Source organism: Diceros bicornis, chromosome 14, assembly GCF_020826845.1.
Source record: "Diceros bicornis minor isolate mBicDic1 chromosome 14, mDicBic1.mat.cur, whole genome shotgun sequence".
NCBI classification, from domain to species: domain Eukaryota; kingdom Metazoa; phylum Chordata; class Mammalia; order Perissodactyla; family Rhinocerotidae; genus Diceros; species Diceros bicornis.
This window is the reverse complement of record NC_080753.1, coordinates 32,675,709-32,699,722: the sequence shown is the minus strand read 5'-3', so window position 1 is coordinate 32,699,722 and position 24,014 is coordinate 32,675,709. Positions and strand designations below refer to the sequence as shown.

The 24,014-nt window shown below is 54.1% G+C and overlaps 1 protein-coding gene across 1 annotated transcript; it reads right to left on the bottom strand.

Annotated features, from left to right (window-relative positions):
• Window positions 1-53: 53 nt before the first annotated feature.
• NOTCH4 (notch receptor 4) lies at window positions 54-22,992 on the bottom strand. The gene is made up of 30 exons (XM_058554698.1): window positions 22,825-22,992; window positions 21,947-22,028; window positions 21,463-21,755; window positions 19,472-19,819; window positions 19,245-19,367; window positions 18,894-19,130; window positions 18,612-18,767; window positions 18,087-18,281; window positions 16,503-16,616; window positions 15,282-15,395; window positions 15,071-15,193; window positions 14,074-14,230; window positions 13,330-13,475; window positions 12,893-13,045; window positions 12,553-12,670; window positions 12,229-12,316; window positions 11,716-11,869; window positions 10,661-10,845; window positions 8,684-8,936; window positions 8,321-8,433; window positions 6,951-7,474; window positions 6,010-6,393; window positions 5,729-5,904; window positions 4,967-5,186; window positions 4,705-4,786; window positions 4,472-4,610; window positions 3,640-3,935; window positions 3,266-3,413; window positions 2,628-2,725; window positions 54-2,441 (listed from the first exon to the last, which is right to left on the bottom strand). The coding sequence occupies exons 1-30, from the start codon at window positions 22,886-22,888 to the stop codon at window positions 1,728-1,730; spliced, it is 5,997 nt and encodes a 1,998-aa protein (XP_058410681.1). The 5' UTR covers window positions 22,889-22,992; the 3' UTR covers window positions 54-1,727.
• Between the last annotated feature and the right edge of the window lie 1,022 nt (window positions 22,993-24,014).

Sequence of the window (24,014 nt, the reverse complement as noted above, 5' to 3'; positions counted from 1 at the left end):
CCCCTTTAGCTCTTTCTGTCAACACAGGAACTAGCTACACAGGAAGTGGTTTCACTCCTCAGAACCCCCCCACCCCAGGTCCCTTCTCTAAGATGGACCCTGATGTAGGATTCAGCCCTCCCCTGCTTCCTAGCTTCCCTCAGACTTATTGGGACTGGGAGAGGCGTGGTTCCAGTAGGAAGCAGAGGACTCAGACCCAGGGATGTTGGGCTCTCAAACATACATAAACCCCTAGCACTGGGTCCAACACACAGTAAGTATTCAATAAACATGTGTTGAATAGTTATCCCTGCCCTCTGGGTGCTTATAGTCTATTCACGGGACATGATACATACCAAATGTGAGAGACAAGGGGCAGGGAAACTTTCCTCTGGTCATGAATGAGGGATACAGAAATGGAAAAGGGAGAGGACCACCTCCCTGGCTGGGTCTTGGATCAGTGCTGCTCAGGCTGGCTGGCACTAGGGTGGGAGCAGGATAGACATTTGCGACCCCTAAATGGCAACCTGTCATGTTAGGAGGTTTACAGCTGAGTGACTTGGAGCATGAAATGTGATGAAGAGATCCGGTTCGGCCACTTAATGCCTTGCAATCTTGGACAAACAAAATCTCTGTGCCTCAGTTTCTGAAAGAGTAAAATGGAGCTTTAATAGCACATGCCTTATAGAGTTGATGTGAGGATTAAATGTGATAAGGCATTTGGCACATTGTGAATGCTCAGTAAATGATGGTTATTATTAGCTTTCAAAAAGCCTCATGGCCTCCATGTCTAAGGCCCGTCATCATTAAAGAGGTGTAGCCACGTTGCTGAAAGATGGATAAAATTTAAGATGCTCTATCTCCTTTAACTTGAGGCCTTAGGAATTTCCTAAGTGGCTATAACAAAATGCCCTTGGAAGAGAGACAAAGCATATGCAGGGTCTAGTGTGTGTGTGGTTTCTCCCTGGGCTACTAGCAACTTTTCCTTTCAGATGATACCCTAAATTAACATGGGACCCCCAAAGCTTCTTATTCTTGCTCTTAAACTATACTCAAAGCCTCTATCCAAATGTTGAACTTAGGGCACAAAATTCTGAAAACACTATGCTGTTACTTCCATATTTTTTCCCATGACACTCCCCAACCCCTCCAAAAAAAATTAACACTTCAAATCAGCTTTATTATTGGGTGACAGATTTGGGGTTCTTAAATAGAGATAGCCGTGGCTAGAAGAGTGGCGCTTCATCCCTGCAATGATTTGTTTGGGGGGAGAGGTGGGGAGAATGCAAGGAGTCATCAGCTGGAGTGGCCCTTGGCCCTCCCTTCAGCACCTACATAGTGCCTGGCACATAGTGTGTGCTCAATAAATACTTGTCAGCCCTTTGTGGGTAGTGGGTGTGATGGGTGATAGAGGCTCCCTTTGGGAGCCACATACAGTAAAGAATATCTTACATCCTATCTGTCTGCAGATCTTGGTTCCAGTTCAGGGGTACTTCCCCCACTCCACCCTCTGTAGCTCCTCACCCTTATTTTCTGGGACGTGGGCTGGGCTTGCTTCATCCCAGCACCCCAAACCCTCTTTCCAGGGCTGCAGCTTCTCCACGTGGGAGATGACGGTTCTGAGTAGGTAGACACTCATTGTGGGAGGGAAACTACACTCATGACCCCTCACTTTTAGGGGTCTTTCAAGGACCTTAAAATCTGGAGGCCTTCCAGACTGTCATTTAGCCTCCCTGACATGTAGCCTTCTATTTTTGATCCTCGCCTCCTGCATTTAAAGGTATTACTTGGTGGGCTGGGGGACCCCAGGCAACTTGAGGGGAACCCCGCTCCGGGGACGGAGTAAGGCAAGGAGGCGGGATCTGAGTGTTGGAGGCGGCGCCGCAGGCTCCCAGGGCTACCCAATCGTTGGGCCAGTTACCACCTGAGGCCACACCCCCGCTGCCGGCCGCAACCCCGGATCTTCCTCGCACTGTTGCAGGGTTGGGCCGCGGCCCGCGCATGCCTGCAGAAAACCTACGGCCGCGGGGGGGCGGGCCTCCTCCTGCTCCTCCTTTCGATAGGCTCCGGCAATGCGAATAGGCCCCGCCCTCATGCGCGGCCAAGTCTGTGGACAAAGTACGGGCTTGCAGACATGCTCCGCCCCCACGAGGGCGTGCTCCGGCTGAGAGCGTCCGGCAGCGCGGCAGAGCCCCGCCCCCACGCGGGGGCACACTTCCCGACGCGGTGCGCGCGCGCGGGAAGGGGTCCGCCCCGCGGCCCGGCGTGGCTTTGTGACGCGCCTCCGGGGGCCCCGCCCCTTCCAGCAGCGTCAGCAGATCCCAGTGGTTGCGCTGGCGGGCGATGTCTTCGGGCGCTAGCCCGGCCTGGTCCCGCAGCCGTCGGTCCGCCCCAAGCCCCAGCAGCAGCTGGGCTACCTCCACCGCCCCTTCTCGGGCCGCCAGGAACAGCGGTGTCTGTTCCTGTGCCGGAGGAAACAGCGAGGGGGCGAGATCAGGGAAGGCCACGCCCACAGGACTGGCCCTTCAGGACTCCACCCACTTGACTGCTGGCCCCTCCCCCTTCTGGTATTACGGGGTTCTCGCGCTTTCCACCTCTCCCGCGCCCTTTTTTCTTTTGGGGTGGGGGAGCCCGCTGCCCTGTCTAACCCTGCCGTCCTGGGCGTCTTTATCGGCTCCGGCCTGGAGAAGGGAGCGGGCAGCCCCGGCGTTGTTCACGGCCGCGGCCCAGTGCAGCGCGGTTTTTCCTAGGGGACGACAGAGGAGGTTGTTAAGCCAAGGCCGGGGGCCAGATGCCTGGGTTCCTGTTTCCCACGGATTTTCGTCTTGGGGGAAGGGTACTCGGGCCCGCCGGGTTGCTCAAAGGCGGAAGCGTTGCCCGGGTGACCGCCGGCCGGCAGGAAGCGCTGCCCCTGGTGACGTCACCGGCGCGCGGGATTGACAATGGGGCATTGTTCTGAGGTCGGTGGGACCGGGAGACCACCTTCCCCCAAGAGACCCCTCCCTGTATCTCACACACACACTTCCCCCTTCCTAGTTCCTAGTGGGCTAGCGCAGGGTGTGTGTTGAGGATGATGGGGAAGACTCACGTGTGTGTGTTGTTGAGGATGATGGGGAAGACTCACAGGCCGCCACTGCACCGCAGATTTACCACCCTGACTACAGGGTGGGAGGGAATCCCCCAGCCTCCAGTTGGTCACTCTCCTGCTTCGTTTTTTTGCATCTTATTTCAAAACCCATCTGCTCAACTTCTCTGTAGCACAACATCAACTTCCCCAGATCCGTACCCCATTTATCTCTGGCCCCCACATCTGCTTGGGCTGCAATCAGCTCTTCAACCAGGTCCTCCACTGCCAGTCTGGCAGCCAGCATCAGGGCTGTGGTCCCGTCCTCTGTCCGCGCGTCCACTGCAGTCTGTCTGCCGCGGAGTAGGAGCTAGGGGCCAGAGAGGGCCAGTGACCCCTAGCATGATCTAGCTAGCTCAGGTCCCTCACACTGTTAACCACCTCCCAATCTATATTCAGCCATCTGTTCTTGTTTCCCTTTCAGGTCCCCAATCTGACATCACCTTCCTCTTTGCCGAACCCCAGGGGATGCTTTGACCCAGCTTTGCTTGCGGGTTTGCCCCTTGTTCCCTTTAGCGACCCCAGTGTGCACTGACCTGGCAGACCTCTCGAGCATCAGCAGCCACAGCCGTGTGAAGGGGGGTGCGCCCTGCTCGGTCTGGCTGGTTGGGGTTGGCTCCAGCCTCAAGGAGGCGGCGGGCGGCGGTTGGCCGGGAGAATCGGGCAGCCAGGTGTAAGGGGGTCTCACCAGTGCCCACAGTGTGAGCTTGGGGACAAGCCCCTCCACCCAACAGAGGTTCCCAGGGCTCAGGGCTTCCCAACCATGCCCCTTGGAAGGTCCTGGACTCCACTCCCCCACAGCAGACTGCTGACATAAGGGGTGTCACCCCATCTGTGGGTGGGAGACAGGAGGAATGGGGGATAAGTCAATCAAAAGGACATAATGGGGGAGGGGGAGAACATGGAGGCTCAGGGAAAATCACAGCCTGAGGGGTCAGGAAGTCCAGCTCTGGCTCTTGATTTTTTGTGGTTTTAGTCAAGTAACTTTTCTACTTTTCTCTAGGCCTCAGTTTCCTCATCAGTAAAAGGAGCCAGCAGGCCTTAATTCTCTAACATTCTAGGGCAGTGGTTCTCAAACTTAAGTCTGGATCAGACTCACCTGGAGGGCTTGTTAAGACATAGATTCCCCAATATCTTGAATTTCTGAATCAGTAGCTCTGGAGTGGAGCCTGAGAATTTGTATTTCTAACAATTTCCTTGGTGATGCTAATTCTTCTGTCCCGGAACCATATTTTGAGAATCACTGGTCTAAGGCACTAATTCTAACAGTTTCTCCGGTTCTGATGTTAAAGTACTTTCTGATTCTATTCTGATTCTAAAAGGGTCAAAAGCAGTTTTTGTTTTCTTGGTCTGGGTTGGCTCACGTACCAGGTCCACGGGTGTCCACGTCAGGGACATCCATCTCAGATTCCTGGGGAGGAGTCAGCATGGCTGCCTGTGGGAGCTCCTGACAGTCACCACTCAGCGGCCAGAGCTGGCACTTGGAGGGTGAGGCCATTTCTTCAGCCTTGGGGATGAGAACAAGAATCAGTGAAGGAAGGTTCACTTGTCCCTTCATTCCCTCCATCGCCTCAGGATCATTTCTGCCCCACTGCTTTCACCTGGCCCACCTCCTCTCCTTCCTCGGGGCCTGTGCACATCACAACTCCATCCTCATCAACTTCTGCCTCTGGTTTCAGTGCCCTGGAAGGGGGTGGGTGGATAGAAGACCTTTAGGGTCCCCAAGATTTCCAGCAGCCTACTGACCCCTTTCCCCTTCCTCTGTCTTCAGCTTCTACAATAACATCTCTTATGGCTTCTGGTCATCAATATCTCCACAGGAAAGAGTCCGCTCCCTGAGCCCCAGTTCCTCCTCGCTCTCACTTGAGGCCGATGCTGTCCTCGCCCAGGGGCGGGCGGCGTCGGCGAGGAGCCTGTTGAGTCCGAGGCCTTCGAGTGAACCCAGGGGGCAGCCAGAGGGCTCCATGCTCTTGGCGACGTCTCCGGATGAGCTGGAGGACGAGAAGAGCCCCAAGGGCCAGGAGAAGGACCCCGGCCACCGGCGAGCACAGCACGGGCCAGGGAAGCTGGTTGGAGGGGGGCTCTGGTGGGAGAGACAAAGTCACAAAAAGAAGCCATTCCTAGAGAGGCTGGGTACTGCTGTGAAACCTTTGGGCAAGTGCAGGAACCTCTTTTTGCCTCAATTTCCTCATCTATGGAATGGGAATAATAATAGTACCTGCCTCATGGGGTTGTTGGGAGGACTAAATGAGTTAATGCTGTAAAACGCTTAGTGTAAGACATAGCACATAGGAAGTGCTATATAAGAGTTATTATTCTTTCATGTACTGTGAGCTGTTTGATACACGGATGTTTGGATATGCTCGGCCTAGTAGACAGGACTGAGGTTTCTGGGAGGTCTATGATAGAGGTTAGGATAAAGTACTTAGGGAAGTCAGGAAGGAGATTCCAGAGCAAATGGGCCACGAGGAGATCCAGTTAGAGAAAGAGGGGTTAACAAGGGTAAGGCGCCACAAAGAACATTTGGGCTCCCAGTGATCCTCTTTCATTTGACCTCCGTTGCTGATTTCTGGCATGAAAGCCAATCTGGTAGCAAAGCCAGGGAAATGACAGGGCGTCACCTACCGGTACCTGCACGAGGGTGGGCAGCCAGCAGTGGTCCTGGCAGGAGGGGTTCCAGGGCCCCCACTGCGGCCATCGCGGCAAGGAAGCGGAGCAGGAGCCCAGGGTCCCAGGGACAGCGGGATGCAGGGTGGTCAGGGCCACAGTGGGACAAATCCACACCCATCACAACCACAAACCTGTGGGGGAGGCACCTCAGAGACCCCTGTGTTGGTTCCTGGCTCCCATCCCTCTGCCCATTAAAAAACTAGTGTTTGGCCCGCCCCTCCACCTAGCCTTCTTACCCAGTGCTGAGGGAGTCTGTCTCCTTGCCTGCACGCTGTGTTTGAGGGGCTGCTCTCTCCTGATGAGAGGGGTCTGGGATTCCTCCTAGCTCCTCTTCGGCCTGAGCCCCAGGATAGGGGTACACCATGTCCCTGCCATCACTATCCTTCCTCACCCAGAGCCCCACCCTCAAAGTCAGGGACAGCACTCGGGCCAAGGTGAGCAGCTGCTGGTCCAGGGCCGGGGGGCTCAGTACCACTAGCAGGGCCAGGGAGGGCCCCCACTCTGAATGCCTGTCTTCGGGCCTGCAGTCGCCCCCATCCCAGCCACATTCTGCAGTGTTGCAGCCTTTCTCGCAGTGCCCATTGTGGAAGTGGTCGTGGCAGAACTGGTCATAGGCTGGACTGTGGGGTGAGGAGAAGGGGACTCAGGACCCCCAAAGAAATCTGACTCCCTTCTTTAACCCAAAGAGGATTTCTGATATTCCACAGCCTCTAGGCCACTGGTTGCTAAGTGGGGGCATCTCTGGGGCAATGGGCTTAGTCAGGCTCTGGATAGTGGGTAGCCCAGATGCCCTAATGTCTGCTGACACCCTTGTTTCCTAAGAGCTTCCCCTCCCTAACATCCCAAGCTCTCCTGTCTCCCTGAAGGAGAGCCCAAGGCCCTTTTCCCTCAGAGGTACTTGGTTTCTAGGGGAGATACTCCCTGGCAACATGGCTTAGAGAAAGAAGCTTGAGGCCAGAGCTCCTACAACTCTCAGGAGCCCAGACAGAGGCACTGCCCTCTTTCTCCACATTAAATATTGATGTTGCCCCATCCCCCTGGGTTGGAATTCAGCGTCTTCTACCCCTACTTAGCAATGGTTATCAGGGTGGAAACTCCCTGGAGCTTGAGGCTGTTGTCACACTAACGCAGAGGCGTCACCCTGCCCATCCCACCCAAGTCTGGGTTTCAGGCTCACGTGCAGGCTAGAGGTGTCTCACAGTCGTAGCCATCAAACAGACACTCTTCAGAGTCACACTGTGGGTGGCACTGCCCGTCCCGGAAGAGAAGCCAGCAGCGGGAGTGGGAGGGGCAACCCTTCCATGGGTCTGGGACCCCCAGGGAGCAGTCCCCCCCATCCCAATTTCCTCCTGGGCCACTGCAGCCAGCGTCACAGGCCCCATCTCCACCCCTGCCCTCGCATCCTTTTGCTCCAGGCCTCTGACACCGGGGCCCTGGAGAGCCGGGGGGGCAGGAGCATCGAAAGCTTGGGCCCCCCAGCCCGGGGGTCTCTGAGCAGCTGCCATTGTGTAGGCATGGAGAAGGAGGGCCACAGCCTTGAGGAGCAGGTGGGGTCAGGCAGTCAGGGCCCCCATAGCCATTGAGGCAGGCACACCGTGGTGGGAAGCCAGGCTTGGGAGAGGGCAGACACAGGCCACCGTGGTGGCAGTGATGGAGGCCACAGGAGGGGGCTTTGTGGCTGCAGGTGGGGCCTTCAAAACCCTGCGGAGAGGAGGAGAGATGTGGGGAAGGAGCTTGTATTATTCTTCCCACTTCCCCTCAAGCAAATTACTGGGTTAAAGTAGCTCAGAGGGTCCTAGATTCTCATATCTGGAAGGGGCCTCAGAGAACATCAAGTTTATCATTTTACAGATGTTGAAACCGTATCCCATGTTTTTTCACACAATGACATACTACACTGTGGTGAAAATGGATGAACCATAGCTGTGTGCAACAACCTGGATGAATTGTAGCATCATGCTGCAAGTTCTAGAAGACTAAACAGTTAATAGAATTGAACTAATATTATTATCTTAATCCTTGGAGATAGGATTATATATTTTCTCTTCCTCTGGAAGGGGAATAGGATAGAGAAAGACGTAAGTACAAGTACATGTAAGTTTTTAATATTGGAATTCTTGGGTTAAGTTCATGGGTGTTATATTGTAAGAATAATAAAATAAAAGAAGGCCATGCACAAACCACTAATATTAGTGTATCATGAACTAAGGCTTAAGATTAATCCAGTTTCCAGCATCTGCGGTATACACGCACGCGTGCACACACACACACACAGAGTTAAAAGAACTTATCCAAGGTCACTCAGCTTGACCTTGGGGACCTTCCTTTGGGCAATGCCCCTGATTTCTAAAAATTCCTTTCATGCTACCACCTGATACTGCCTTTCCCTCTGACTGCTTCTGAGAGCCACTGTGAACATGGGATGGCTTTCTCCAACAATTCCCACTCCAGTGCTCCCCCAGGCTCCCCTCTAGGATTCCAGCTCAGGCGTTCTCACCTTGTATCAGTGTTGGGGGCAGCAGAGAAGGCAGCTTTGTGGTCACTCACCTGGGGGCAGTGGCAGATGAACCCCCGGGGTGGTCCTGCTGTGGCCTCACAGAACCCTCCGTGGGAGCAGGGCTGGCTCTGGCAGGGGTCTAGCTCCACTTCACACCACTGGCCTGTGGTGAGGGTGGGATTAGACGTCACAGACAGCTCAGTCACTGCCTCCTTCCTAGCTCATTCCTGGAAGTCGGCTGAGCACTAGATGCACAGGCAAATGGATCCTGGGGCATATTCTTTGGATTGGGCTGTACAGGCAGGGGGATGGACAAGATGACTAGGCTGCCTTGTGGGTGCAGATTTACTGGGTTTCCATAGTCTTCTCAGCTGTGCCACAGAGATGCCTACGTCCCCCATCCCAGGCCTCACCTGTGTGTCCAGGCAGACACTGGCAGTAGAAGGCATTGGCCAGAGAATGGCAGGCTGCAGTGCCTGTGGGGTGGCAGGGCTGGTCCAGACACTCATCCACATCCCCCTCACAGCGCAGCCCCACAAAGCCCGGAGGGCAGGCACAGTGGAAGCCTCCAGGTTTGGGGGTGCAGGTCCCGTGGTTGTGACAGGGCTGGGATTGACAGGCGTCAGGTTCCCTTGAGCAGTTCTGTCCACTGTAGCCTGGGGCACACTGCAGGCAAAGAGGGTCAGCCAGGGAACCAGTAAACAAGCCCATTCCAGCACTACAGAGGACCCAGCTCAAGATGTCTGCCCAGCCCCCCACCTTCCAGCTCAAAGCATCACTCAACTCACCATCCATCACAGCCACGTGTAGCTTAACGCTTCTATCTCCATTCCACACGATACACAATTCTTCAATAACACGCAACTTAACGCCTCCCTGGTCCCAAACAATCTGACGCATTGCCACTAAACATAGCTCTGTTTAATAAAACCTCCCTCCCCCCACCACACACCCAGCAGGCTCTGTCATGCTTTATTACTTAATTTGTAAGCATTTATTGAATGCCTACTTTGTGCCAGGCACCATTTTAGGCACTAGGAATACAAAGAAAATTAGAACTCATCCCTGCTTCCATGAAGTTCTTAGTCAACCAGAGGAGAGAGACAGCGAGCATTTATTGCATGAATTATATACGTAACCTCATAAAACCCTCCTAACAATCTTCTATATGGATTATGTCATTTGATTCTCACTTTACAGAAAAGGGAACTGATTCCTTGAAAGGTTAAGTGACTTGCACAAGTCACAGAGCTAGTAGGTGGCAGAGCTGGGATTCAGTGCAAGTCTGTGACTTCACAACTGATGCCCTTAACCATTTTCTGATTGTTTCATATTCTGCTAGTGAGAGAAGGGTTGTTGATGAGGTCTGTACCAGGTGCTGAGTTCCTGCAAGAGGAAGAAGAGCATGCAAGAATGGAGTTTCAGGAAGACTTCAGAAAGATGGAGAAAAAGGGATTTACAAAGAATCCGAGGAGAGGCCAGAGGGCTGGAAGAAGCAGATGATGCGGGGTGTTTTGGGAACTTCTGGAGGAGGGAGTTTCATGAAAGGAAGTGAAGCTGAGTAATGGGTGCACAGGGGTTTACTACTAATCAGTACACTGCTTTTGTGTCTGTTTGCAAATGCTCATAACAAAAAGTTAAAAAACCAAATAAAAAGTTAATGAAAGAGGATGGTTAGGGGATCTGTATTGTGCCTTCTATCCAATGTCCTGGTTCTGAGTACAGGGATCAGGCTGCATGGACTTGAATCCCAGCTGTGCCTCTTCTGCTCAGTGACCTGAACCACCAAGGAGAGGCCCTAACCCAGCCTGGAGAGAAGTTAGGGACATTTTCCTGAAGAGGACGCCTCCTGGGCACCATCCAGTGGAAGAGGAGTGGGGAAGGCCACCAAAGAGCCAGTCTATATGGAAGCCAGCAGCAGTCTTGTGTGCTGGAGCAGAGAATAGGAGGGTGGGGGTAGGGAGAGATGAGGCCTGAGAGGCAGGCAAGTCTGGGTCAAGCATGGCCTTGGACTTCATTGTGAAAGAGGTGGGCAGCCAGCCGCTGAAAGGTTTTAAGCAGGGATGTGACAGATCAGCTTAATATTTTCAATAGAGCACTCTGGTAGTGGAGTGAAGGCTGAACCTATAGGAGGACAAGTGTGGAGGAAGGGACGATAGTTAGGAGGCTGATGCAGTTGTCCAGGTGGAATGCAGCAAAGGCCTGGACTAAGGGAAAAAGACAGAGTTGAGAAATATTTAGGAGGTAAAATGGCATGATTTGGCGGTTGGTTGGATGTTGGGGTAAAGGAAAGGAAAATGGGTACATCATCCCCACTGGCCCAGGACTGCTGTTTCCCACATCCAGCCCACCCTTGTCTCCCCTCCCCACTCTCCTCTAGACCTGTTCACCTGGCAGAGATACCCGTTGGGCTGGGCCACGCAGGTGGCCCCGTGTTGGCAGGGCCTGGATTCACATGGGTTCACCCTGTTCTGGCATACACTGCCTTGGAATCCAGGGGGACAGTGGCAGAAATAGGAGGGGCCGCTGTCGATGCAGAGGCCTCCATTCTGGCACAGGGAAGAGACTTCTGTGCCTAGAGAGAGAGAGACAAACAGAGATCAATAAAGCTAAGTGGAAGGGTGCTCAGGGGCCCCAGATACCGAGCAGAGAGGCCTGTGGGGGCCACTACCATTCCTGGGGTGGGTGGAGGCCACTTGGAGCCTGAGGAGTCAGTAACTCCTGATGCTGAAGAGGTTAAAACATCAAGTTTCCCCTCCTGCCTTTTCTGCCAGCATGGAGAGAGACACCTCTTCTTAAGCTTATCAGAGCATTATAAGCAACTATATTCTTGGCTTAAAACAAGTCTCAAGCAAGAAAGAACTCAAGGGACACTTCAAGTGTGGGCACATGGCTTACTTAATGGCCCAAGTCTGTCCCTTGAGTTTTGCATCTTCTGATATTCTCTCATTGTGATTCCCATCAGCTGTCCCCTGTCCCCCAATAGTCTCTTTCCTGAGGTCTTCTCGTATCAAACCTCATTTGAATAAGAAGAGTATTCTTTTACAAGGAGGTTGGTGTAACATTCAAGTGAGTGGGGTGTGGCGAAGTGTGTTGAGTGTAGTTGAGTTAAAAGTGGTCCACTCTGGTTGAGTTATGATGATAATGACAGAGTTGAGTTGTTCCACACTGAGTTATGTCCCTGGTGGTTGTGTTAAACTGGAGTCTTACTGGACTGCGCTGGTTGATGTTGCTTGAGTTTCATTGAATGTGATGCTAGGAGTTGAGTTGTGTTAGGCTACACTGGGTGTGGAACTGTGGAATCAGTAACTGGTTGGTTTGTGTTGCTTTGGCTCTAAGTTGGTTGTTTTGGCCAAATGTTGTGTGTGGATGCCATTAAGGATGGGGTAGAGGAGGACATTCTTTTTCTCTTCATCTGCTCTCTCGTTGGTCCTTGGGTTGGTACCTTGACTCAGAGCAGCCTTTTGGCAAGGGGACAGTGGAAGATTGCAGAGAGGCCCAGTCCATCCCTGGAGGCACAGGCAGTGGAAGGAGGGCCCAGTCTGGAGGCAGTGGGAATTGTGTGGACAGGGCTTCTGGGCACATAAGTCCATCAGAGTCTGAAGGTTGGGAGAGAGCATGAGGCAGGACAGAGCATCAGATTCCCAGGCCCAGTTAGTCCTCTGCCAACTTCAGCTCCTCCAAATCCCTTACCTCTAAAACTCTCTCCTGAATGGTCTGGGATAAGTAGACCCTCCCTGGTTTCCATTGATACTCACATCCCAGAACAGTCCTTGGCGTCAGAAATCCTTTCAGTCCTTCAACTCCATACAAACCTGAAGCTAGACCTCAACTCCTAGACTTCCATGTGAATACTGCTCCCAAGCTTCCCTGCTGCCCACCTTTTAGTAACTGAGACCCTTCCCTGGAACTGTCCAGCCACCTCCCTCCTCAGCACACCTGGCTCGGTGTCCCTCACCTGGCAGCTGCCTCCTGTGTAGCCAGGGGGGCAGAGGCAGCGGGGACCCTGAGGGCCGTCTTGGCAGGTCGCCCTGTTCCTACAGGGGCTAGACAAGACAGAGACAGGACACAGTAGAAGGAAGGTCTGGGAAAGGGAGAGGGAGTGTGTGATGTGGTGGGCTGGCAACCATTGGGCAGTTGGGAAACCAGGAGGGAAGGCAAAGTGAATGAGTATAGGATGTGGAATGGGAGGCAGCCTGGAGCCCCAGAGGAGAGGGAGAGGAAGGGTGGGAAGGCTGAGGGGCTACCTCCCTTCCTCCAGGGGTCTTTGAGCCCTGCTCACCTGTCTGCACAGCTGGGACGGATCCTTCCCTCACAGCGTGGGCCCTGGAAGCCGGTGGCACAGAGGCAGGAGAAGGTGCCAGGCCTGTTCACACAGGTACCCCCATTGAGGCACGGGGCTGGAGAGAGGAGGCTGTGAGGGGTTGGGTTCCTTGCCTGTAATTCGTCCTGTGACCTCAGTCACACCAAACACAGGACATACACCCACCCTCCTTCCCCAGCCCCCCCTCAAAACAACAGCTCACTGTGTCCAGTTAACTTTTTTTGACACGGCACAAACACACCCTGACCAGTTCCTCCATCCCCCTGTGGCCCAGCCTCAGGACACTGTTGGCACTCACCAGAGGCACAGTGGTCGGTGCTGGTCTGGCAGCGGGGCCCAGTGTGGCTCGGAGGGCAGGTGCAGGAGTAGCCCCCAGGGCTGGGGCTGCAGGAGCCACCATTGAGACAGGGCCCTGAGTGACAGGCTGTCACCTCCTCACTGCAGGTGGGCCCTGAGGGAAATGGGTGGGGCTGAGAAAGGGCATCTTCCTTTTTTCCTATTCCTTTTCCCTTCCCTTCCTCATCTCCATCCCTATTGTTCTCTCTTTTCTCTTTTTCTAACCTCTTTTCTTTTCTCACCACCTCCCACACATCACCTGTGTCCCCTGCAGCCCGGGCCCAATTTTCCTTTGTGGTGATGCATACCCAGAGCCCTTAGACACATGTCTCTACTGGCCTGGCCCTTGATGTAGAGGGTGGCCAGCCCGGAGTATATATGGTTTAGGGAGAGCCTCACCTGTGTAGCCTGTGGGGCAGGTGCAGTTGTAGCCAGAGGGCTGAGGGTGGCAGGTGCCCCCATGGGCACACGGTGCAGAGATGCAGCCCCCCAGCTCTGCCTCACACTCTGGTCCTGTCCAACCCACATCACACACACACGAGGATCTGGTCATAAAGAGAAAGGGGAGGGTTTCTCTTCTTCCGGTGTTTTTCTTGTCTCCCTTACACATTGGTCAGACCCCTAGGACCTCTTTGTCTTTTCGCCCTGAGACTCTGGCACCTTTCTTCAGTGACTTTGTTCTCAGTACTGTCCCCCTTATGCCCTCCACCCTCTCATTTTCCCAACTAGATATGTAACTTGTTTATTGTCTGTCTTTGCTCATTAGAATTAAGCTCCATGAGAGCAGACACTTTGTCTCTTTTGTTCTGTGCTGTTCCCCCAGTGCCTGGAAAAGTACCCACACATAGTAGATGCTCAATAAATATTTGTCTAATGAGTGATGAATTGGTCCTGGGATTTAATGCTCTTCTTTCCACTCTGATGCCATTGTCCTCTGTTTCCGCCATTATTTATGAACTCTTCTCTCACTAGATAGCACTCACCAGTTGAGCTCTCCCATTGGCCATGACCTCAGGACTTTGCCATCTCCTTCCTATTCCCCAGCGGTTGTTTCCCGCAGACCCGCCCCTCACTGCTGTCTCCTGCCCTAGCTGAGGAGGACCTGGAGGACAGTGCAAATGGAGAGGGCCTGGAAGACGTTACCTCTGGCAGTGCCCATGGTGGCAGGTGCAGTTGTCCTCAGTGGGGGCACAGCCAGGCCTTCCCTCAGGGCAGAGGCACTGCACCTTGTCATGATCCTGGCATTTTTGCTTGGGCTGACACAGGTTGGGGGCACACAGGGCAACCTCACAGAGATGACCTGGGGTGGGGAGATGGGTCAGAGAGAAAACAGAGTCCCTCCATGTCCTTGATGGGGCCAAAGGCCACTTCTTAAGCATGACTTGCTCACTCTCCATGAACCTGTCCTTCAGTGGCTCCTTATTGCCTCAGGATACTGTCTAACTTCCTCAGAGTGACACATTGGGTCCTGCAAAACATGACCTTCCTACAACTGCTGCATTTCTCATCCTTGCCCTGTTGCACTCCAAGTCTTGGAAATCCTACAGTTCCTTAAATGGGGTGTGCTTTTCTTCCATCCACGCCTTTGCACTTGCGGTTATCTGCAGCTAAAACACGCTGTCTGGCATTCTATCTTCACAAACTCCTACTCATTCAGCTCAGCCATCATCTCCTCCATGAAGCCTTCTCATCTCTAGTCTGGGTTGGCTGGTCCTTTGTGTTCCTACAGGATCCTGTGCATTCCTCTCTCAGAGTAACTCTCTGGGCCATAATCAACAAGAGTCTTGTCTGCACAAGATTTAAAGCCACTTGAGGATAGCAACTCTCTTACTCAGCTTTGTGTCTGTGTCTGGCATAGTAGGCACTTAATAAATGCTTGCTAAATAAGCAAATGTATGGCTTCCCTTTGAACCCCGTCCTCTGCTCCTGAACCCCAATCACATCGTTCATGTTGGGCCCAAGGGGGGCCCTCAGCCCCATGGTTGTAAGCTTGTGCAGGTTTTGCACTGAATAACTTTAACGGCTTCCATTCGCATTCTGTTCTCACATTGCAACATTTGGACACCCATCAATGCCCTCTACTCCACCCTAAACGGACTCAAATATCCCACCAGTCCTTCCCAACACCTTCCCTGCTGACCTGTGAAGCCAGAGGGGCAGAGGCAAAAGAAGGCTCCTGGGAGATCAAGGCAACTGGCTCCTGGGGGGCATGGGCCACTCAGACACTCATCCACCTCCACCTGACAGCGTGGGCCTTCAAAGCCTATGGCACAGCAGGAGGCTCTGGGACCTGCACAGAAGTCCACCCCTTGCCCCCACTCTCCCCCGTCCAGTGTTGGGTCCCAGTTTACCTGGGAGACATTCGCAATGGAAGGATCCAGGCTGGTCCTGGCACTGCCCACCATTGGCACAGGGAGAGCTTGTGCACTCGTTGATGTCCTCCTCACACCGGGAGCCGGTGAATCCTGGTGGAACAGGGAGTGGGTGGGGAGAGATGGTGAAAGGCATCTTTTTTTACTTTCTCTAGATTTATTAGGGAGCTTGTTACAAATGTTTGACTGAGCTTTACAGGCATAATTTCTTGGATTCAAACAAGAAATTAAGAGTTAACACTGATATTTAAACTTTTTACTTATGTAGAAATAACTGCTACAAATTGCAACGGAGAGAATCTTATTTCAAATGGCTTGGTTTGGGGTTTTGTCTAAATGTATCATTATATGAAGAAGGCGCCAATTTCGGGGCTTCTCAAATAGTGATTTGAGCTTCAATACATAACAGAGCATAACTTGGTAACTTTATTCTTCATATAAATAAGGCATAACTGGATATGTGTACTAATACTGAAAAGACACTTTACCAAAAGCATAAATACAAGTCCTGACCCTTCCCCTTGCCAGGAAAGGTGAAGCTGGAGGGCTCCCCACAGAAGACACCTGGGCAGGTGGAGATGATGGGAGGGTGATGCAGAAAAGGTGAAGCTCAGCCACCTGCCAGCTGTGTGGCTTTGGGCTATTCCACCTCTCTAGCCTCCAGTTTCCTCTTCTGTCAAAAGGGAGTAATCATGGACTCTACCTCATGGAACCATTGAAGGGATTAAACGAGATAATGCCTGAAAAGTACATAGCCAAGTGGCTGGCCTGGAGTAAACAGTCAATAAACATCAGTTATTATAGAGCAGGGGACAGAGGAATGTCTGATGAAGCTGAGAAGGAAGGTCTGGGGCAGCCTTCCCTGCGTCCACGGCGAGCAGTGCCAAGACCAGCCTGGGACCCCCAACGTGCAGGGGGAGTATACAGAGGACTCTGAAAGAAGGCTGGAAAGGAGAGATATTGGGTGATTGGGCAAAGCACGGAGAAGAGGGTGGGCAAGTAAGCAAGGGAAGATTTGGGGGATGTAGCAGAAGAGACTTTGGGGAGAGAGGAGTTGCAGAAATGCAACTCCTGTTCTTCACTAGGCTAGGGAGAGTTTCAAGAGGCCTTGGGTGTTGCTGGGCCTGAACTGCGGAGGTTCAGAGACTGGGCACTGAGGGGGCTGAGGGGGCTGAGGGGGCTGAGGGAATCTGTACTCACCGGGCAAGCAGACACACAGGAAGCCGTTGAGCAGGTCCTGGCAGTCAGCCTGGTTCAGGCAAGGAGCTGAGGCACACTCGTTGATCTCGACCTCACAGAGCTGCCCTTCTAAGCCTGAGGACATGGAGGTGTGGTGGAGGTGAGGCTCAGCCAGGCCAGCCCTGCCTTGGCTGCTTGCTCTTCTGCCCAGGAGCCCCAGGTTCTAGAGCTAGCCCTGCCTCCAGCCTGCTGTTTGCCTCCATCAGGCAGTGTCTCCCCAGGTGCTGTCTCCACTTGAGTTGGAGAGATGAACCCTGAGGCCCTGCTGCTCTGCTGTGTGTGGCTCTGCCCCCTTCAGGTGGGAAAGCTCAGGAAGCAGGGCGCCTGCTGGGGCCCATGGGAGGGCGGCAAGGAAGTGCCTTTTGGGGCCATTCCTCTGTGCACAGAAGGCAGGCCTCACCCAGGCAGGCTGATCAGCCTGGAGGTCCTCAATGTACAAATGAGACAAGTGGGCATCTGCTTGGAGGTAATTCACTCTTGTTCTAACTGGGCAGGCCTCTGTGCCAGGGAGACCAAGGGAGGGATATGAAGGGTATTTGGGAAGCTGTGTGGCTCCTGTGTTTGCCCTGTTTCTTCGAGCTCATCCTGGTCTCCACTGTCTCACCCTGAACTGAAGCTGGATCAGCCTCTGGACTTCTGCTGCCTCCCTCTTCTTGCCTAGGGAGGCTGCCTCTGAAGCTCCTTGATATTCACAGCCTTGTCCCTTGGATTACTGGACGGTTTTCCCAGCATTTTCCTTTGGATGCTGCTAAGCTTAGAAGGTGGTGTGTATAGTGGTTAACACTATTGAGGCCCTGGGTTTGAATCCTGGTTCTGCCAGTTACTAGCTAGGTGACCTTGGATAAGTCACTTAACCTGTCTGTGTGCCTCAGTTTCTTCATTTATAAAATAGGCATAGTAACAATGCTGACCTTATAGAGTTATTGTAGAGATTCGATAATGCATGTAAGATGCTCCGACAGTACCTGGCACAATGTAAGCTATTATTTTTCTAGTTTCATTTAGCTCCCCAATGTTGGCCTTGTCACTGTCTCCCTGGGGAGACATTTTCCCCTTAGAACTGGAGGTGGGTGCAGCCTTGCAGCATTCTTTCCTGTTGTACCAAATTCAAGCACACAGACCCTTTGGGATTTTAAGGGTTTATTCTTGATCTCTATAGGGGAGAGTATCCATGATTAAGAGGAGCATTCTGGGTTAGCATGAGCAGAGGCTGCAGCATGAAAAGTTTATAACTGCTCCTCTGCTCTCCCTTGATGGGCCTCTGTGTGCAGTGGACCAGGTTGTACACTCCACGATGACTGTGACATGAATGCTTCCCCCTCACTCCAGACTTGAGCAGAGCATAACCTCACTACCATCTCTGGCAGCTCCTATGGGCCATGTGTTTCCCAGAATTTTCATCTGGGGCTGGGGAGAGGAGGAGAAGCATTTTTTGGTAAATGACTCTAACTGGCCTGAGGCTATCTATGCTCTGGAGGGGTCATGGCCAGTGGGTTCAGGATTGGTCCCCTGTCTCCTTTATCCAAGGCCCCATCCAGCTGGTACCTGGTGGGCAGAGGCAGTGGAAGGTGGCGAGCAGGTCCAGGCAGGTGCTGCCGGGGTGGCAGGGCTGGGACAGGCACTCATTGTGATTGGTCTCACAGCGGGAGCCCGTGTAGCCAGGGGGACAGAGGCAGTCAAAGGAGCCGGGTGTGTTGAGGCAGGAGCCGCCATGTTCACAGGGACTGGGACCTTGCTGGGCTGGGAGGAGAGAAGAACCTGGAGTCCACCAGGGTCAAGGGTGGAAGGGCAAGGAGGCCAGGCTGCCAGGGAAGGCGTGGGGGCCTGTTTGTGGCAGATGAGACCAAACTGGGGAGAGGGCTTGTGTCTTTAAGATGGAGAAGAACTAAATGGGGCCTGGAGGGCTGAGCATTGGTAAGAAGGCCATGTAGGGAAGAGATGCCAAATTGGGGCAAATTCAGGAAAAAGGGATGTTTGTATTTTTAATTTGAAAAAGCATTTGCACATTTCTCTCTTCAGAGCAGAGGCTGTCTGGGGACTCAGAAAGGATTTGATGTGGGGGTGCCTCACCCATCTGACACTCGTCCAGGTCCTGGTGGCAGGTGGGCCCTGAGTATCCAGGCTGACACAGGCAGAGTGTGGAGCCCGTCAGGGGATTGGTGCTGCACTGGGCTTCCCCGTGGCACGGCTGGCTCAGACACATGTCCTCCATGTGGCACAGGAGGCCTGGAGGGCAGGATGCGGGTGAAGCTCTCAGAGGCCACTTGAAGCTCCCAGCTGCCCTCCTGGTGCTTCTTTCACTCGCCATCTCCACCTCCCACTTCCCTCCTCCCCATACCCTCTGCCTCACACCTGTGCGGCCAGGTGGGCAGAGGCAGGAGAAGGAGCCCACACGATCAATGCAGGTGGATCCTGGGGCACAGGTGGCAGCAACACAGTCGTCCAGGTTCTCCTCGCAGCCTGTGCCTCCCCAGCCGCTCACACACACACAATGGAAGCTGCCAGCTGAGTTCTGGCAGGTACCCCCGTTTCTGCAGCGAGGGGGACCCTGAAACTCACATTCATCCACATCTTCAGAGCAATCTGAGCCTGCAGGGGGATGGGAAGGGGACAAGGGCTGAAGCTGGGAGCCCTTTGAGGAGAAGAGGCCAGGGGCTGACCATCTGGGCCACTGGTGCCATGGACTTGGCTTAAACAACTCACCTGTCCAGGCCTCTGGGCAGAGGCAGGTGTACGTGGCCAGCCCATCCTGGCAAGTGCCCCCATTCTGACATTGGTGCCCGACACAGTCATCTGGATTCACCTCACAGCCTGGGCCTGTGAAACCTGACACGATCGTGGGATCAGCTGGGGGAGGGGGACCCAAGGGTGGCAACCTTCCTGCCCAGAGAGAGAGGCTGCAGGAAGGCAGGTCCCCTGTGAGGACATACCTGTGGGGCAGAGGCAGAGGTGGAAGGTGGAGTCTCTTCCTGGAACCAGCTGGCAGGTGCCCCCATTGAGACAGCCCCTGGCGGGGCAGGGTCCTGGCTGGAGCTCACAGCGTGGACCCTCCCGCCCAGCGGGGCAGAGGCACTGGAAGGATCCCAGGGTATTATGGCAGGAGGTGCCCTTGGGGCAGGGTCCCGGGTCCAGGAAACACTCATTGACATCATGTTCACAGGTATGGCCCTCGAAGCCAGGTGGGCAGCGGCACTGGATCTGGGGGTATGTGGCCAGACATACCCCTCCGTTGGTGCAGGGGTTGGCTGAACAGAAGTCCCGAAGCTGGCACTGCTCACCTGAGGCAAAGGACAGAGGGGGCTGTTTCTAGCACGACACAAATCCCAGCTCCTCTGGGATAACCCAGCTCTCACTCTGGATTCTCTCTGTGTCTAATTTTCCTATTTCCTTCCCTTTCCTCTCATACCCCCTTTACCCTGCTCCATCACCCCTACCTCAGTTTCACCATTCCTTGGGAGGGTTATATCTGGAGTAACCATATTTTCCAAACTGAAAATAGGACATGTAGCTGTTGGTGGGAGTACGGCAAATGGGCCCTGCCTGGAAAAATCTGGGACACAGGGTCCCTTCTGTGGTGACCTTGGTGGGGGGTGAAAAGCATCCGATCTCTGTAGGCGGGAGACTTAGTTAGCATCTTGCTGTGCCACAACTGGTTGTGTGCCCTTGGGCAGTGGTCTGGCCTCTCTCATCCTGATTTCCTGATCTTTAGGTGGATGTCATGGTCCGGATAATGATAAGGAGACTCACTTCACCACCGTGTGCACCAGTGGGAAAGGCACTAGTAGGAAGGGCAGTAGCGGTGGCGAGGGGCGCCGCCACCATTTGCTACACACAAGCTGTGTATCAGGGACTGAGCTAAGTGAGCACTTCCTGAGCATCACCCCCTGCCCTCCTCTCAACAGCCGTATGAAGTGTGGATGTCAACTGACAACCGGGGACCCAGAGAGCTTAAATATGTTATGCAAGGTCACATGTCTAGTCAGTGGCAGAGCTGGCACTGGAGTCAGGGAGGAGGCTGCCCCAGGGCCCCTACTCTGAAGCACAAGGCCTGGAAAGTTGCCATTGCCCATCCTTCTTCTTGTCACACACACTCTCTCACACGCAGTCTCAGGCCTGGTTACCTCAGAATTACCTGGCAGTTAAAAAAGTCTCCATGTCCTTAGCCCACCCCAGACCCACTAAATCAGAGTCTCTGAGATGGAGGCACCAGTATTTTTAAGGCTTTCCAGGTGATGGCTGTGCCTAGGCAAGTTTGAGAAGCCTCACAGAGGCACCCACATTCCAAGCACTTTCTTACCCATGTGGCTGTCTAGTCCAGCCCTCTCCATCCTGGTCCGGTCCTATCGAGCCTTCCTCTCCAGGGCCTCACTGCATCCCTGACCGCTTCCTCAGGGTAGCATGCCCTGCCCATCACATGTCCTGATCTCTTGTCCCAGGGCTGAACCCCTCCTCCTGAGATGGGCACCCTTTCTTCTCTTTGGGTCAGATCCCTCCCCCCATCACATCTGCCAGCACCGCAGTCTTCCCAGGTGATATTATGGGCTCCTAGCACTCAAAACAGAGGCCATTCAGATGCTCAGAATGTAGAGACCCCTGGTGTGCCAGGCATTAACTCCCTAGCTACTGGGTGGCAAGGAGTTTGAGGGGCTGGGAAAGGGGTCAGGGCGGTATACTAAGGAGGCTATGGCAGTAGCAATTTACCAACTGGTTTGGAAATACTCTAACATTTTAACAATCAGTACAACCATGCTGGTGAACGTCAGTCCTGGGTAGATGGGTCGCCAAGGATCAGCTTCTTGATTCTCATGGCTTCTGTCCTCAAAGGGTCTCAGTCTCACAGGCTCCAGTTTCATCTTTCCTAACCCACAGCCCAGCGTATTGCTCCTGCCTGTCCCCTCCTCCTCACCCCTTCAGTGCTCACCTGTCCACCCAGGCTGGCAGAAGCACTGTGGGAGGCCTGAGGCCTGGATGTGGCAGCGGCCCATTTTGGAACAGAAGGAAGAACAGGGGTCCTTGAGCTGGGCCTGGCACCTCTCGCCAGTGAAGCCAAAGGGGCAGGTGCAGAAGAAGCTGGGGGCCGAGGGAGAGGGAGCGCTGGGGGAGCCTGGGAGGGTGGGAAGCAGGGCTTTGCAGCTGCCCCCATTCTGGCAGAGCTGAGCATCCTGGCAGGGGTCGGGAAACTCGCATGTCTCACCCAGGAAGCCAGGCGCACACCTGGGCAGGGGAGGAGAGAGGAAAACTCACATCACTGGCTCCACTTCGCCTTTTCTCCCACCTCCCTCCTTTGCCTTCATTTGTTTCCCTTCATCTTTGCCACCTCCTCCCTTTTTCCTTTCTTCCCATTTCCTCCCCTGGCCTCCCTCCCCCTTTCTCTCCAGTCTCCTACTCCCATGAGGCACACTCACTGGCAGGTCCCTTGCCCCTGAAATAGGCTCAGGCAGGTGCCTCCGTTGGCACAGGGTTCTGGGAAACTCCCACACTGCAGCCCTAGGGGTGGAGATGGGGATGAGATGGGAGCAGGGAGCATTGTGCTCCACCTTCACTCCTCTGGGTGCTCTGGAGGGACCTGCTTGCAGCAGCCCCACACACGTGCTCCAAACCACCATCGCTCCACACCCTTCTTCCTAGTCCCCACGTGGCGCTCACACCCCAGGCCCTAGATCCCAGGCCTCTCAGTTACTGATCCCCACCCCTCTTTCCTGTTTATTCTCTGGCCTCCCAAGTCCAGCCTCAGGCTCCATCCCTCGGAAGCAAGACAACAAGGATTAGGAGGGGGGCTGAGGAGACTCCTGGGAGTTGACTGGCTGAGAAATTGAAGGGATTTCCTCTCGGAAGGGCCCAGCATTGAGCCGTCTGGGGGGTGGGGACAGCTGGACCAGGAAAGGGACTTGGTGGGCTGTTGACCTTCCCTTGTCTCCATTTCCTGCTCCCCTCTCACCTCTTCCCCTAGCAGGTGGTCAGTCTTTTTCCTCTTCCCCTCCTAAACGTGATTGCAAGAGCCTGCTGTCCCCCAGCTCCAGGCCCACTGGGTTCTCCCTGGAGGTGGGCACCCTCTTGCCCATCCCCCCAACAGTCACCACCCCTGGCACCAGGCCCAAAACCTTGGTTTGTGCAACTCCAGCAGCAGAGCCGTCTCTTCCTGCAGGCTGTCTCCATTTGGGGGATGAGAATCTCCTCCATCCAGTGTTGCCTCAAAACATGGAACTTGGCCCTCTGCCCCCAAACCACTGGACATCCTCCTGGGGAAGTTGGGTCTCCCCACCTCTCCCACCCCATGCCTCACCTCTTGCCTTGGCGACTGAGCGACACAGCAACAGAAGCAGCAGCAGCAGTGAAGGGGGCTGCATTCCCGAGCCCCTGCCCCTAGCCCAGATCTTCTCTGCCTCCTCATGCAGGGACCCTCAGAGCCCTCACTGAGGCAGGAGCCTCCTCCTCTGCTCCCACGGCCCCTTCTTCCTCCTCCTCGGCCTGCTGCAAGCCTCACGTCTGAGCTGTTTCCTGAGTCACACAATGTCCTGGACACCCTAGTAATGGGGGGAGGAGTGGAGGAACATTGAGGGGGATGAGGGAGGGGCTTTCTGTCCCTGACAACCCCTGGGGAGGTGGGGGGGGAGTAGCACAGTGTGGCTGGAGGGCAGGTGATAGGAGGGGAGAACTGGGCTGGTGGGGGCTCTGGGGACAGTCTCAGCCCTTCTGCTTGTTGATGTGGTCTCTCCTTTCTAGACAAGGGAATTGCAAGGTGGCTGCCCCATACCCCAGGAGGGTCAGGACCTGGAAACAGAGGTGTGGGGTGACGAGAGACTTCCTATTCCTCTTCCCAGGAGAGGATGCTTGTTTTGTGAGGTCAGTACAGACGCTTCTTAGAGAATCTGCAACTTTCCCTAAATTGAAACCACTGATCTTGGCAGAGGGAACCCAGGGGACTTCTGGGCTTTGCCTTGGCCCTTGCTGGGGACTTAGTTTTCTCCTTTTAGGGAATGGGTAAGACGCTGGGCTGGTTTTGGGGGAAATCTTGGCCTTCTCTCTGAGGGGAATGTATATGATCATCATCAATGATAAATGAACATTGTCTACACTGAACTTTGCAGTCTGGATGATCTGTAGCAAACACTGCATTTGGGTAGGTTGTCCTCCCCGCATGTCTCCCTCCCTCCACCGCAGAGGTCCCTGAGATGCAAGGAATGCCAGTCATTGAATTCAAAACTGGAGTAAATAAAATCACAAAAGAGAATTCATTGCCCTGACTCATCCTACCTTCTTGAGTGAAGCCAGGACAGCTCTGGGGTCAGCCTCACACTGAGTTCCTCTAGTAGCACAGACAACTGAGAGTCCAGGGTGGCTGGAGGTGTCAGCAGCAGCTGTGCACAGCCCCAGCATTGACGCACCCACAGCCACAGCCTGGTGTATCCTGAGCACCTTCCCCTGCCGACAAATATACTTTGCCAGCACCATTCTTTTTTGTATTTTATTTTT

Coding starts and splice junctions, on each gene's coding strand:
- NOTCH4 (XM_058554698.1), bottom strand. CDS start 22,888: ATGCAGCCCCCTTCACTGCTGCTGCTGCTTCTGTTGCTGTGTCGCTCA. Junction 15,396..16,502: donor CCTGTGTGTCTGCTTGCCCG/GTGAGTACAGAT, acceptor CTGTTCCACCAG/GATTCACCGGCTCCCGGTGT. Junction 5,187..5,728: donor CCACCCTCGTGCAGGTACCG/GTAGGTGACGCC, acceptor CTCTCCCACCAG/AGCCCCCCTCCAACCAGCTT.